The sequence below is a fragment of the Prosopis cineraria genome, unplaced genomic scaffold, assembly GCF_029017545.1.
Source record: "Prosopis cineraria cultivar Desert tree isolate PC_DT_omini unplaced genomic scaffold, ASM2901754v1 PC4, whole genome shotgun sequence".
Taxonomy (NCBI): Eukaryota; Viridiplantae; Streptophyta; class Magnoliopsida; order Fabales; family Fabaceae; genus Prosopis; species Prosopis cineraria.
The window spans coordinates 8,987,534-9,004,536 of NW_026555335.1; the positions used below are offsets into that span (position 1 = coordinate 8,987,534).

Below are 17,003 nucleotides of genomic sequence, written 5' to 3' on the forward strand. Positions count from 1 at the left end.
TGAATTTTGGTCCCGTATCCTGTTCCGTCCCGAAAGTCGTCCCGTCCCGTTAAGAGTCAGGACGGGACTGGGATAAGATCGGGACGTCCCACCGTTCCGATAAATGGAATAACATCGAAAAAAGATTTGGATAATAACGTTCATTAAAATTTTAAATCATATAATTTATTAAGTTTAAAATCAAAACAACACAAGCACATAAATAACAATAATTTAAAATCAATTATTGAATTATATTAATCATAACTACATATTATAATAACAAATACAAGTGATTTTTATGCTATAAGATTAGCAACAACAAGCAAGTCAAACACAACATCAAATCATTATTCTTCTATTTTAGTGAAGATGTACTAAGCTAATTACTCTTCTAAAAATAAGTAAGAAATATGTTATAAATAAAAGTTATTAAATAGATAGATATAAGAATAAATTATATTAATATAATTAATATATTATAAAGAAAGATATCGTCATGTTTATTTCATGCCATTAAAATTATCAATATAAAAAACTTTAGTTTTAAATAAGAATTGCAAGTATTAAAATTATAATTGATATAATTAATATAAGTATAAATTATATTAATATAATTAATATATTTAAAATAAAAAATAATATATATAATATTCGGGACGGGACGGGACGGGACGTCCCGATGATAATCCCGTGTCCCGTCCTGTCCCGAACCCCTTTCCTGTCCCGTCCCGTAAAGTCCCGTCCCGATTATTTTCAAGCCGGGACAAGACCCGTCCCGATATGATCGTGACGATACCGAATCAATCGGGACGAGTCTAGGCTAAACACCCCTAAGATCAATTGGCTCAAACGTGAAGGAATCGAATCAACGGGTATTATATTTAATAAAATGAACAAATCCTTCACAGTGTGATAAATGATGTTCGAAGTTCGAATTTTTATTGAAAAAAATATTACATTTAGCACTCAACCATTGTTTGAACAAAATTATCTATAATAAAAAAATTCTTATAATATATCTATCAATTTAATTGAGAGAGATCTATTTATTGTTTTTAGTACTTTGAAAAAAATATTCTCTATTATTAATAGTATACTTGATATGTTTGAAAAAAAATACATGTACACAATAAAAATAATAAAAGGCTGGACATTAGTGTAGATTTTAAATCGCCCCAATTAGTTATGATGTTATATGGTTTCTTTCACAGCATAGTATGTTATTTTGGTTATCACATAATAGAGAGAACTTTTTTCCAAGAGCTAACAAGTCTTTGCCTCTTTAGATTTGACTCATCTTGATTCAAATTATTTAAATTCTAGCATAATTTTAAATAGCAGGTGATTTGTTTGAAAAAAAATACATACATAATTTTTTTAATAAAAATGTATTAATCCATTTCTTAGCAAAATCAACATTTTAATTTTCTTTTTCTATTCCAATGGATAGTTTTGAAAATTCTAACTTGAATTAAGCTGTCTCAATGATAGTGTCGCTTTCCTCCTTAAAAAATAACATTGCATTCAAACTTAACACTGACATATTCATATGCATGTATATTGAATATGACTGGAACAAAAAAAAAAAACTGAACAAATAATTCGAATTTTAGACATTATCTAAAAAATATTGAGTTCATTTTAATCAGCCCAGCTACACACATTTTAGCATCAGCACTAGTTTTTTTTTCACACTAAGCTAGACAGTAGAAATTAATGTTGTTGCGTGTAATGCCTTAGCACTTAAATATTTTAATTTTTTTTAATATTTAAAATACTTATTTGTATGGATCAAGGAATATTATCATTCTCGTGTTATTTAAGACACGTCGAGTTAAAATTTAAATTGTCTGCACTATATACTACATTCACAAAATTTATAAACATTCTTCAGCAAAAAATTAACAAATTAATATCACCACATGTCGGCATCATCTCCAAGTCTAATGGCTTGTTTGGTCATATGGTTTTTTTTAAACACGTTTTTTATATTTTTTGATAAATAATTTTTTTATTGATTAAAGTATAGACACACAATTATTTTCATATTAATAATAAGTTACCTTTCATTTTATTTATTCAGCAAAGTCGCTCTTCAATTCCTTTTTTTTTTGTAAACACTGTATAATGACAACAAAATCCACACAGGCAATAAATAAATGAATGAATTTTAATTCTTAGTAAAAAATAAGAAAAAAAAAAAAAAAGAGGTAAAAATTCAAGATTTTTTGTTATATGTATTCTTTTGTTAGAGGTAATGTTTTTTAGGCACTATTTTCCATGGAGAAGTGGATTGGATGAGAGAGAGAGAAGCAGAGCCCATTCTCACCTAATCCAAGTTAATATATCGTGGACTCGTGGTTCCATCCAAAGAGGCCCATTCCATTCCTTCATTGATGGTTTGTTATTGACACGACGTTATCATTTTATCCAAAAAAAAAACACTACGTCCTCAATTTCACCACAAAAAACTTGTTCGACTAACTCCACGTGTTTTTCTTGTGAACGTGCTGGGGAAAACCTGATGACAGCAATCATGAAAAACAGATCCGGCAATAAAATGGACGGCGACAGCGGCAGATGCGCGACGGCAAATAATTCTTTAACGGATTGAGGCAATCTTGTCCGATACATGATTGAACACTAATCGTGAGTAAATCCAGCCTATTCACAATTATTATTATTTAATAATTTTTTATTTTAAATTATAAAATCTCGTTAAATATACTTAACAATTTTGTCTCTTAAAAAATCCTTTATTTAATAACTTTAAATCTACACTTAATTAGTAATTAAATAGAGAGAGAAAAGATAATATTAAAATAAACTTATTTAATGAAATCTTAATATTTTTAAAGTATTTTATATTTTAGGACGATAAATTTTCTTAAAAAATGTTTTATAGAGAAATTCTTAGCAATTCAATATCAAAAATTTAAACTTGAACAAAACTCAAGTATCAACCAACTTCAAAGTGTCCAATTGAGTAGGGGATCTCTTGGGAACTTTAAATGTTGCTGCCTTGCTGGCAAGTGGGAAGGGACAAATATCAAGCGCTTTAGGAGTCTTCAATCTAGCATCGTCTCTTTCAGTAATTTAGCCTCGTTAGTTGTCACTGTAAGAATTAAGATCCCTCCTTTAGTAGCCCTAATCAAAAGCTCATGTTTAATTTCTAACACCTTGAAATCCCTTTTGTGCCTGAACAATACTGTTAGAAAATCACCAATCCCACCATGCTTTCATATTTTGCAACACTACACAGGCTTCTCTCTCAGGTGAGACACAATTACTTCTTTTCATGATTACTTGTTTACTATATCATACCTCATCAACAATTTAGGGTTTCCCTAAGAAGCCACTCTAAATGCTTCCAAGAAAGTTCAATTTAAAAGCTTGCAAAAGCTAGATTTAGTTGTAAGCTTCTTTAAAAGCCACGATTTCGCCAAGTCTATTATAAAAGATGTCATTGGAAAGAATCTATGGCTTCTTACGTGCGTTAACCACAAAAGTATCTTGCCGAAGTTTGAATTTTTCCTCTCAAAAGGTGCTTCTACCTCAACATTGCACTCATGGTGCATAAGAGCATGAGATTCTTGGAGAGAAGCTTGGCAAATCACATAATCCCATCATATGAACTTTTAAAATTGTTTCTTCAAAATGATAAAGTTTCCATTTATTGTATAAAATGCTACTCAGATGTGGTTTATGACACTCAAGTGATAAAAGGTATCAACATGCTACTTAAGAATGGAGTGTCACAGGCGCACATCGCTAAAATTCTAGGCCGCAAGCCTTCTATACTACGTTTACCAACCAACCTTAGAAAAGCAATAAAGGAAGGTAAGGGTTTAGGATTTAATCCTTCTAGGACAACATTCTTTATAGCATTGACAGCCAAAATGAATTTAAGTAAGTCAAATAGGAAGCCAAGGTTGAAGTCTATAAGAGGTGGGGATGGTCTGACGAAGCATTATTGAGAGCATTTAGGTTGGATCCATACTATATGTTAGCATCCACGAATAAAATTAATGCAATGATGAGTTTTTAAGTTAACCATTTAGGATGAAAATCTTTGCTTCTTGTCAAGAGGCCAAAAATATTTGGATTTAGCTTGAAGCAAAGGATCATTCCTAGGGCTTCAGTCCTATAATTTATTTACTCAAAAGAGTTCATGAAAAAGAATGCTTGCATAGTCATGCTATTTATTATTCTTGAAAAGTAGTTCCTAAAAAGATCTGTAAAATGTTTCAAGGAGCAGCCAATAAAGCTGTATGAAGAACATATGAAGAATGGCAAAATGTCATGTTCATGAAGGTTTTAACCTCCATTCTGCCTCTTTTTATTGCCTCATTAAATTGCTTGGCTTATTATGTTTAAATTGGAATTTTAGAATCAATTAATTTTTGTGACTTGCCTCATTTCCTAGATTGGAAATCTTATGGTGGGTTTATCATCAATATTAGTCATACGCAGTTTTCATGCATGTCAATATTTTTAACATCTTATGCTTAATGAATAGTTAATTAAATCACAAAAAGGTGTTATGCTTGAGCCTAATTTGATGAATTATTGAGTCGTCTTGCATCCATGAATTTTAAGTTCTTTAAGAGAAAAATTGTTTTGAGCTGGCTAAAACTTTAATAATACTGTATTTTGTATCAAATGATTTATTTTGTCTTGCAAGATAGGATTATGTGGTGATGTTACGGTGCTTGGATTGCCATAGTAAATTACAGGTGTTTTCTTCAACGTTGGACATTCCATACATCCATGTTTATAACCAGATGATATCATAGCATCTGCAAAGCTTCTGTACTATATTCAATCAAGCAACCATATCTTGCTTCTTGGTTGTCAATGACACTACTTCCTCTATCTTAAATTATAAGATAATTTGAGATAAAACTACGTGTATTAATAGAGCTCAACAATGACAATTTTAAAACTTAATTTTTCAAAACAAACTATTAATATTGTTGAAACTTTAATAACATTATATTTTGTATTAGATGATTTATTCTGTTTTGGAAGATAGGATTTTATGGTGTCATTACCGCACTTGTACTGACAAAGCAAATTACTGGTGTTTTCTTCAATGTTAGGCATTCCAATTCATACATCAGTGTTTATAACTAAACGATAACATAGCATTTGCAAAACTTCTATACTATACTCAATCTAGTGACCATATTTTGCTTCTTAATTGCTGATGGTGCTATTCCCTCCTTCCTAAATTATAAAACAGTTTAAGATAAAAAATGTGTATATCAATAGAGCTCAACAATGACCTTTTAAAACTTACTTTTTCAAAACAAAAGTATTAACTTTCAAAAATATCCTTTATTTGATATGACTTTAAATCTATAATCATTTTAATTCTTCCTCCATTTGAAAGGTAATATTAAAAAAATATCATTAATGAAACCTTATTTTTATCAAATTGTCTTATATTTTATGGCAGCAAAATTCTTCCAACATTATCTTGTAATTTAGGATAGAGGGAGTATATTATAATATACACAAGAGGCAAAAGTTGATCTTTAAATCATTAGGATTGTTGCCCCAGTCTCCATACAAAATCCCATGTAAGTAAGGTCATTAATCATTAGACTTGGTCATGATTAATTTATGGGATAAGGTTCCTTTTAGAGGTACCTTGCTGTTATCATCCTCTTCACAACCTTCCATTATTGCATAATCTAACTTTATTAGTGTTATTAGAGATCCCAAGCTTGGATAGCGACACTATATATTTATAAAGTTAAGAATCAATCATTACTTTATCTTGCTACTTTGATAACTTTAAATCACTAGTCATTGATGTGACCGATTAGTTCCTTTGAGTTCTCTATTTTTACCATGGCTTATAGATCAAAAATATACTTTGCTTGAGATGGAAGCATTTTTCCATATTTCAAACTATTCTTCTCTGCTTAGAAAATAATGCAGCTTACCCAAATGCTTCCCCACAAAATTTGTGTACACATGAATGTAAAAGGTTGAATTTCCATGGTCTAAATATCATTTACATGTACTAATACCATTTGAGGACAAGACCAGGTGGGTATAGTAAAGATGGTAGAGGTTTAGACCTCTTAAATATCATTCCAAGATTTGATTCTTGTTGGTGTGTATGGAAAAACATTTTTTAAAAGACAAACCCTTAAATAGTGCTTTGATTACTTAAAAGATTAATCTCACAGCTGCTGGCTACCTTAGGTTAAAAAAAATCTAGGGGTTAAGTAGTGGGGTGTAGATTAGATGAATGAGGATGGATCACCATTTATTATGTAGAAAACCATACTTATGTGAGGTAGCTACTAGTTTTTCATTTCATGCTTCTGGGACTAACTTCTAACCATAAAGGGTTTGGATGATTTTACGAACAAACTCTTAGCTTTCAAAGCCTCGTGGCTATTGCATGTGCTAGCTCTAGTTAGACGAGAATGAAGCATATGAATTCCCAAAGAGTTAGGATAAGGGAGAAGGACAATAAATTCTACAAATGCAAAATTTATGACAGTCAAGTCCTTGATACGAAGTATTGCCTCAGTCTACATGACAAAATCGCTAGTAAGTAAGGTCATTTTTCTTTAGACTTGGTCATGATCAATTGATGGGATGAGGTTCCTTTGAGGTACCTTGTTATTATTATCCACATCGTTGCCTTCCAATATTCTTCCATGATTACTACATAATTTGAATTTATCTATGAATAAGAGATGTTAGGCCTAGATGGTCTCACACACTAAAGCTCCCACCTTAGATCTATGAAGTTGAGTATCAACCATTACATTTTGTTGCTAATTGATAGCTTTGAACCGCTAATCATTAGTGCAATCAGACATTTAAGTCTTATATAGAAACATTTTTCCATATTTCAAGCTTTTTTCTTCTATGCTTAGGATATAATATAGCTTGCCAAATCCTTCACTACAAAACTTCCTTACAATGTTTCCTCTAAGTCTTCAACTTGGCAACGTAATTCTAATGATGGCTTGCTTGATAACTAAAGAGAGTATCATGTTTTCTGTTGGAAAAGGTTCTCATATTCAATGCCTAATCATGTTTGGACAGGATTAATTTTCAATGAAAGAACACCTGTGTGTAATAAAAAATAACAATGTTGTCTTATTGATGTCAAATTCTTATGGCTAATGGAAGCCTTTGGCCATTCTCGTGTTTTGTGTTTGTTGGAAGTCCACTTCAAGTTCTCTTTAACATGGATCACTCATTTACAACTTATGGCTTTCTTGTTTGGAAGTATTGGTATAAGGTATAAATTTCATTTTTAATGGGACTCTGATATTCTCTTTGGAAAACTCAATTAGTTTTGGTTGATCGCCAGTATTTTTTTTTAATTATTAATGGCGTTATTGTGGTTACATGAAGTAAATTAGACATGGAGGATTAAGAATGAATCTTCTTGAAGGTGAGCGGAATGTTTTTCATTGTTATCATTAAAGGAGCCAATGTCATGGCTAAGTAAATTTTATTATTAAATAAAAGTAGTTATCTATCATCAATTAATTTATTCATAACTAGCTTAATTGAAAAAAAATATTAAGGGTGGGTAAAATATTTTAAGTCCATGAAGTTTGCATTTTTTTTTAGAAAGAAAGAAAATTTTATGTTCTATAAAAAACACAAATTGAGCAAAAATATTAAAAATAATCTTACATGATTAATGCATCTTAGTTTTGTAAATTTTATGAAGTTTGTATTTTTAAGGAAAAAGAAAATATTTTATGTTTGATAAAAAATTATTTAAAAATATTCACAGACGAAATTATAATTGGTGGCAAAAATGGAAAGAAGCGCAATTCGAATTCGATACTTGAGATCCAACTCGAGCTTTTCATCGCAGCTTGCCGGCGCGAAATAGACGAATCCGTTCTCTTCAGATTCCTTGGGAGAGACTCTGACAAAGCGGGTGAGCGACTACAATTGCTTTCATTTAAAGAGCAATTCAAGCTCTTAAAAAGTCACTGTAAGATCCCTCCTTCTGCAGTTCAAATCTAAAGCTCATGTTTAATTTCCAACGCCTCCAAGCCCTGCTATGGAGGAAGGGTATTTTCGAAAAATCACCAACCCTGCAATGCTACCCATCACCAGCATTCTCTCTCAAATTTAGCACAGGTAATCACTCGTTTACGGTATCATACCTCATTAAAAGTTTAGGGTTTTCCCAAGAAGCTGCCTTAAATGTTTCCAAGAAAGTTCGATTCCAGACCTCAGAGAAGCCGGATTCTGTAGTCAGCTTCTTCAGAAGCCTTGGGTTCTCTGAATCTCTCATAAACGATCTCATTAGAAAGGATCCGGCGCTTCTTCTGTGCGATCCCCAAAAAAGGATTTTGCCTAAGTTTGAATTTTTCCTCTCAAAAGGTGCTTCTAACTCCGACATTGCCATCATGATGCACAAGAGTACGAGATTCCTGGAGAGAAGCTTGGCGAATCACATAATCCCGTCATATGAATTGCTGATACGATTTTTTCAAACTGATGAAGGCGCCGTTGATTTTATAAAAGGCTATCCAGATATTCTTTATGACACTCGAGCGATACAATCTATCAACTTGCTGCTTAAGAATGGAGTTTCAGGAACGAGCGTTGCTCTCATAATGAGAAGGAGGCCTCGTTCACTGTTCTGTGCAGATGATCTTATAAAGGTGGTAGAGGAAATTAAGTGTTTGGGTTTGATCCTTTGAGTGCAACATTTGGTGTCGCATTGTTAGCCAAAATGTGTATGAGCAAGTCCAGCTGGGAAGCCAAAGTTGATGTCTACAAGAGATGGGGATGGTCTGAAGAAGCTTGGTCAGAAGCATTTAGGAAGCAACCGCACTGTATGTTAGCATCCAAGGATAAAATTGATGCAGTTATGAGTTTTTGGAGTAACATTTGGGTTTGAATCCTTTGATCCTTGTCAAAGGACCAAACTTATTTGGATTTAGCTTGAAGAAAAGGATTATCCCTAGGGCTGCAGTTTTAGATTATCTTCAGTCAAAAGCGTTGATAACAAAGAATGCTAGCTTACTTGTGCCGTTTGAGATTTCTGAAAAGAAGTTCCTGGAAAGATTTGTGAAACGTTATGAGGAGCATAATCATCATCTATTGAAGCTATATGAAGAAAGAAAATTGAATTATGATACATGATGGGGTGTTATGTGGATGAAATTTCAAAGTTTTACTTTTGATTTTTTGTTTTATTTATTTGTGATTCAGCCCCGTTCCCTTTTCTTGTTCCCATTGAAGTATTCGCCATATTTAAATTGGGATTCTACTAATTTTACTGATTCGTTTCATTTTCTAAATCAAACCTCTTTTTGGGGTTTTTCATTGATTAATACTAGCTATCCACAGTTTCATGCATGTTGGTATTTGTAATATCTTATGCTTTATCAATAGGTGTTTTGGCTGCAGAATATTTTTGTAAGCAATTTTGTTGCACTCTCCTTTCTTGACTTCATGAGTAGTGAACTTTGCAGCCCTAAATTCTGGCTCCTGCAGAAGCAATACCTTCTATGCTTTCGCAGGAGGTTGAATAATAGTGCTTCATGTCTTTGGCAATTCTTCAGTTAAATTGGATTATCACTTGGAAGTTGGAACCATAAGGTGTTCATATAGCAAGTACTGTCAACGTTGTCAACTTGTAATGATCTAAAGTTTAAACGATGTTGCTAAGATGAGGATGCAATATTCTGTTTTATCAAAAATTCTAATCTATTATCTCCACCACTCCATGAATGACCTTGACTTCTCATGATCTGTTCATGACCATGTACTGTTTATCAAAAATTTCTGTTGATTTCTTTTCGCTGCATGAAAGAAAAAGTCATATCGAGTGCAGAATTGAGCAGGAACAAATAGGCTCCATTCCTATGCTATTCATATTGGTAAGGTTTGAATTCCTGATAAAAGGATGATCTGATTTTTGTTTGCAGTGTGATTTTAATTGTGGGGCAGAATTTCAAATAGTCCTCAAACCATTTTTGCGTTGTTGTGATTTATTCTTTGCCTGATTGAGTTGAGCTTTAAAATGGAGTTCTGGAAGTTCCTAAGCCTAGTTGCAGAAATCTAGACAGGCATATACTGTTGAAGGGCATGTTTTTGTTCAGGTGTTTGCTTCTCAACGGTTGTTTTCTGTAATCGAACGAGCTGCACAATCAGGGCCTTGTTAAAGTTGTCACTGTGTATAGATTATCTCACAAAAAACTGATCTATGAAGAACCTGAAGTCTCTGAGTTTATAGGAAGACTCAGGTATTCCATGCCATCCAATGTGAGACAACAACATAAATGGCACAATGTCGTTTTGCTCTACTATCAACCAACTCTTCAAATAATAAATCCATAGTATGGCATGGGGCCTTCCATTTCTAGATTTATGTTACTGTCGTGGAAACCAACCTGTGTTCTGTGTGCTATATTTCTAACTGCTTTTATGCTTTGATAAAATCACTTTGATTTAGTTTCTTTGTTAGGTGTTTAGGCAATCTTGTAGAACTTGGGATTCAGGAAACCAGATCCTATCTAACAGCAGGCTATTCATGTTCTTCTAAAGTGTTTTATCTCTTGGAACCATAAAGTGTTCATTCATATAGCAAGAAGTTTGAATATGGTCAACTTCACTTGTAAAGATCAATATTTAGGACCTATTGCTAGGATGAGGACGCAATATTCTGTTTGATCAAAATTCTGACTTTTTATCTCCACATGTCCACAAATGACCCTGAGATTCCATGATCCGTTGGTGACCATGTACTGTTTGAACATGTTTCCACTATCATTTTCCTTTTCACTGGAAGGAAGGAAAAGATCATCTCAAGGACAGAACTGAGCGGGAAAAATGGAAATCATCCTTATGCTATCCTGATTGGTAAGTTATGAAATCCTCGTTAAAGAAACATTCAATTGTGATTTGTAGGGTCATTTTAATTGCTGTGCAGAATTTCAAATGCTTTATCCGAGCCTATTTATACGAAACAAATGACAGGTAACTATCAGTGATTCTTATGAATTGATCCGGAGGTAGTATGACTTAAACCATTATAGCTTAGCTCTAGCTTATCATTCACCTGATCAAGCTGAGCTGTCAAGTGGAGTTATAGAAGCTCGTGAATCTTGATTCATAAATGTAGGCTTACAGATATTGTTGAAGAGCATGCAGTTGCTTACTATAAATGTACGAATTCAGATATTTATTTCTCAACATGGGTTGTTGTCTGTGATCGAGCAAACTGCTCACTCTGGGTCCTTTTACAACTGCGGAATCTCGCGAAAGAACCAATCTGTAAGGAAGATGGAGCCTTCAGGTTTGTTAGGAGTCCGAGGCATCCCATGCTATCCAAATGTATGACATGCTTCTGAAAAATCTTATTTTAAAACTGTTGAGGAGGGTTATTGTTGTTGGAATTGAGCTGTATTGTGCATGTTATCTCTTTTTCTAATCACACTTACACATCTTAAATTACTATGCCTTGGTTTATGAGCAGTTCGTTTACAGGTGTAAAGTGAACCGTACTTATTAAGCAAACGTGCAGTACTTGGATTCAGAGAATCAACACCTATACAATGGCAGGCCATTCATGTTCTTCTGCAACATGTTTTCCTTATATATGGTTATCTGAATAAAAACTGTTATGTGATTTTGTATCCGCTTGACATGATATTTTTTTTCTTCGATTTTTATTTTAGGATCAGAGTCAAAGTAAAGGTAATCAAGTGGGCAACAATCTAATGTAGTCACCACTAAACAGAGACCATGTGTGTAGTATTTGCACAGAATATTAATATTAGGGTGTAGGATGGGATGGTCTCGTCCGTTACTGACATAAGTGACATGCAATCCAGGTTGATTTATAGATTACTTGATTAAAAAGTATTGCCTTGCTCTTCACTTTGGATACACGTGTAACGGATGAAACTGTGCTATTTCCTATTATGCATCCTAAAAATCTTCAAAACCTTGTTCGCAAGATTGTTAAAGCATGTGTTTGCCAAAAATGTTGGATTTGCCAAATGTACGATTAAAGACATTTGAATGGAAAAATAGGCAGACTTTAATACTAGAATGCTGATGCAAGCATTGTATTATTATCTATGAAATGCTAGCAAATTGTATTAATAGTTTTCCCCCTTTAGAAAGCATCGATATGAAAAACAATTGATGGAAATTGGTAGATGAATAAATTTATATAAATGTAATAGTATGATATAAAATTTATAAGTAAAATTGTTTATAGGTAATAAACATTAGTTTTTTTTTTTGAACAAAGATAAACATTAGTGTTTGTTTTAGATTTTATGCAATATGTAAGAAAATATGCATGATTTTATATTAACATGAAATTAAAATATAATGAACAAATAATTTTGGCCAAAAAAATAATAAGCAAATAACTGATGATTTTAGTTTTTAACAATACATTAATCTATTTGTCAATTAAAAAACATTTCATTGGAGAAACAAAATTATTTGAAATTAAAAATTGGAAGGTCATGACAGTATTCACTGAAAAATTAATAAAAAATGAGTAATTTATTTGAATAATTTCTTAATGTTAGAAAATATCAATTAACATTAATATTTGATGATATTTTTTGTTGTGCACATATATCTTACTGATACAGGTTGTTATGTTCGACAGTTCGAAACAGACACTAAAAATATGAAGTAATTCCCAAAAAAAAAAAAAGTCCCGAATCATCTCACAATTTCACGGGAAGTGCTTAGTGTGTTCTGATAATTGCAATTCGACCTGAGCTTCCATGGCGGAGGAGCGATAGACTGATGATAACATCGATCCTTCTGAGAGGCTTTGATCAAAACGATACAGCGATGCCTCAAAAATTGCAGTGAGGTCACTATCCCTCTGTTTACTTACTATTCAAATCCGAAGCTCATGATTAATTCCCAGCGCCTCAAAACCCTTCTATGGCTGAAGGGTATTCTCAATACATATCTGAACTCACAATACTCTCGACTCTTACAAAGCTACCCTTCACCGACTCTCTCTCTCAGCTACGGCGCAATTGCTTCTCCAGGTAATCACTCGTTCACCGTATCGTACCTCATTAACAATTTAGGGTTTTCCTATGAAGCCGCTTTAAAGGCCTCCAAAACAATTCGATTTGAGACTGCACAAAAGCCAGATGCAGCTGTCAGCTTTTTTCGAAGCCACGGTTTCTCTGAATCTCAAATCAACGATATTGTTAAAAGGTCTCCGTGGCTTCTTTTGTGCATCCCCACAAAACTATTTTGCCCAAGTTTGAATTTATCCTCTCAAAAGGTGCTTCTACCACTGACATTGTCTCCATGGTGCATAAGAATCCGAGATTCTTACTAAGAAGCTTGAAGAATCAATAATCCCATCATATGGATTTCTCGGAGGGTTCTTCAACAACGATAAAGGGATAATCGATTCTATAAAACAATATCCTAATATGCTTTATTGCACTCGGGTGCTTCTAAGTATCAACTTGTTGCTTGAGAATGGAGTGTCGGGGACAAATATTGCTCTCATAATCTATAGGAGGCCTCGTGTACTCCGAAAGCCAAGTGACCTTGTAAAGGTAGTAGATGAAATTAAGGCTATGGGATTTAGTCCTTCGAAAACACAATTCGGTGTAGCATTGATAGCCAAAATGAGCGTAAGCAAGTCCCATTGGGAAGCCAAAGCTGATGTCTATAGGAGGTGGGGATGGTCAGAGGAGGCATTGTTGAGAGCATTCAGGAAGCAACCACATTGTATGTTAGCTTCGAAGGATAAAATTAATGCGGTGATGAGTTTTTTGGGTTAACCAGTTGGGTTGGGATTCTTTGCTCCTGGCTGAAGATCCAAGACTCTTCGGATATAGCTTGAATAAGAGGACTATACCAAGGGGTACAGTTCTACGGTATCTTCGCTCAAAAGGTTTAATGAGCAAGGATTCGAGCTTATTCTTCCCATTTGGTATTTCTGAAAAGCAATTCCTCGAAAGATACGTGAATTGTTTTGAGAAGCGTGATGATCAGATATTGAAGCTCTATGAAGAACATTTGAAGAATGATGGCATGTCATGAGCCTGAAGGTTTTTTTTTTTTTTTTTTAAATCATTTTTGTAATTCAGTCTCGTTTTGTTTCTCCTCCCCATTGAAGCATTTGCCGTGTTTAAAGTGGGATTCAACTAATTTTACTGGCTTGCTTCATTTTTTGTAAAATTGGAACTCAGTTGGTTGATTTATCATTAATACAAGCCAACCACAGTTTTGATTTATATTTGCTTTAGCCTTCAGCAATAGGTGTTGTGGCAGAATACTTTCGTCAACAATCTTGTTTCACTGTCCTTCCTTGAATTCATGACTGTTGACCCTTGCATCAACGAATTTTGTCAACAATGAAAGTCACATGAATCATATAGCTGATCTTACCTGTGGGATACTAAGTTTTGTTGTTACTGATTTATTTCCACTCATGTGCAACAATGATGAGTGAGTTCTGAATTTCTCATGAAAAGCATCATCTGATTTGGATCTGCAGAATCATTTAAATGGTGGCGCTGAATTTCATATAGTCCGCGAACCCACTATGGCTCAACTTTTAGGCCCTATTTGGTACATAGATTTCAATTTCGAGGGATTGGTACTGGAATTAAGATTGGGATTGAGATTGGTATTGAGAATGAGAATGGGATTTTAAAATTATGTTTGGTATGAGGTAATACTTAAAAAAAAAATTATTTATTTTATTTTACAATTAAACATAAGTTACAAAAAGACTAATAATAACCTTTAAAATTTAAAAAAAGATTGTCTGATCCTCCTGAACCTTCTGACGAGCGACCATGGCAGTAGAGCATCATCTTCTCCGACGAAGCTCCCTTGCTCCCCCACCCCTTCGCTGTGAGATTCAGAGGTTGGTGGTGGTGAGATCGAAGAAGGAGAAGGCGGGGTGGGGGTGGTGTTTGCTAGACCCAGAGGCGGTGGCGGCGAGATCGAAGAGGAGAAGGAGGCAGCATTTGCGAGACCCAGCGGCCTTGGGTGCGAAATCGAAGAAGAAGGAGAACCCATCAAAGACGGTGGAGGCGAAGGTTAAGTGACCGAACGTGTGCGACAGAATCCAAGCAAAACTGAAGAAGATGATGACTGATTTGAGCGATGGATCTGGGACTAAAGGCGACGATAGATCTCAAACCAGTGAAGGAAAGAAGATGAAATGGACAGGAGGGCATTTTGGTCTTTACAAAAATCAATCCCTGGCTTGATTTTGCAATACAGGGGGGATGGTGGTACTGGATAATCCCACCTAGATGGGATTGAGATTGAAATTAAAATTTTCATTCCCACATGCCAAACACAAAAGCTTGGGATTAGTCTGTCCAATTCCAATACCACTGTCTCATTCTTTCATACTAAACATGACCTTAAAGTTATTCTTTTCCTAGTTGGGCTGAGCTTAAATGGAATTTTGGAGCTCAAAACCCTAATTAGCCCGGTTTTTTGCAATTTGTCCGGTCTTTTTACCGATTTGTCTTCGTCTTCGACTTTTAGCAAGTTCAGTTGCTGAGTTGAGCGTATACTGGACAGGACCAAGGGCCTGTTTTTGGTCCGACTGGGTGAATCTTATATCTAAACAAAGGACTAAAAGCATGCTTCTGTTCCGAAAGTTATTATGTTCTCCTATTTCAATCTAATTCAAAATGTGACAATATATTATAGGATAGCCCATTCATTATATTTAGGCCTATTTAATTACCTGTTTTAGAATGGGTTTTTTTTTTTTTAAAAAAACCTATTTGAAAATGTATTTTCTCTTATTTGTTCTGAGAAACAAAAAAAGAAATAATAAAAGTTACTGTGAAAAATTGAAAAACCATCTCTTGGAACTATCTAATATTATACCTCTTGGTACTGTGAATGCACATCTTTATTTTAAAAAAAGTTGAAAAACCAAAACATCTTTTATTGTTATTTTTTAATTCTGCCAAAAACTAGGAAAAAGACTAAAAAATTGTATTTTTATTCATGACAATGGGTGATGATAAAATAAATGATTCTTTCACCCTTTATTTCACAAAAATTTAGATATTTTTTTAAAAAATAATAGTTTAAACTTTTTTTTCATTTTTTGCTTCCCAAAATTTGTTTAAAAAGCTATTCTACATAATTGTTTTTAAAAATATAGAAGACAGAATCAAATGAGCCCATAATCTACTCTTTCTATTCTCCCCTCCTCAACTTCATAATGTCAATATATCAATAATAATAATATATATATTTAGTATTGTTTTGTCCACACTCCATATTGATGGTCTAGTTTGGTGTGTGATACAAAGCCTTTGTACTAATTATCAGCTAACCTTGGAAACAATGAGGAATAGAATTTATTCCGTGCAAACGGGAGTGGTCACAAAAGATTCAATGCAAAAATACAAAAAAATCTTGTCTCCATTCAATTATATTAAAATCATACTTCTCTATCTACAATATTCTACATCCTATTGATACCCAGAATATCCCATGTCCAGTATTACTCTAAATTAAACTATTCAATTAAATTTAATACAATTGACATATATAATTTAAGTTATTTTCGTCTTTATTTCAATTAAACACGCTGATTATCTGCTTTTGTATCTTCCTGTGGATGTTGCTTACAGTCACCTTCACCTCTCATTTCGTCTCTTCTATGGATTCCAAATCATTCCTTTTTTTTTTTAAGGGGAAAAAAAGGAATGTCTAACGAGAATAACTCCACCACTATTCCAAACTGATTCTCGGATTTATTTTTTTGGGTTAACTGTACATATATACGTTAACATCTTTATATAAAATAAGAACTCCGACAAAAACTAGTTAATGCTTTTAAATTTATAGAAGTATCTTTCATGAAGTTTATTAGATAAAAATAATAAACGGGTGAGGACTATTTAGTTAGCTAGAGAATATTCAAGAAAATGGAATTCAATGTATATAAAAAAAAAAAGAAAATGGAATTCATGAAAAGAATTTTAAACCATATGTAGAGGGCCTTATAATGAGAA

General features: G+C 33.4%; 1 protein-coding gene and 1 pseudogene across 1 annotated transcript; both read left to right on the forward strand.

Moving 5' to 3' along the window:
* Positions 1-2,518: 2,518 nt before the first annotated feature.
* On the forward strand, positions 2,519-4,132 carry LOC129308815 (uncharacterized; annotated as a pseudogene).
* Positions 4,133-7,806: 3,674 nt separating this feature from the next.
* On the forward strand, positions 7,807-14,387 carry LOC129308816 (uncharacterized). The gene is given in 8 exon segments (XM_054950208.1): positions 7,807-8,678; positions 8,681-8,887; positions 10,787-10,857; positions 10,906-10,974; positions 11,120-11,293; positions 12,838-13,163; positions 13,309-13,728; positions 13,769-14,387. Coding segments are annotated over 8 exon segments (2,211 nt in total). The 5' UTR covers positions 7,807-8,009; the 3' UTR covers positions 14,044-14,387.
* Positions 14,388-17,003: the final 2,616 nt, after the last annotated feature.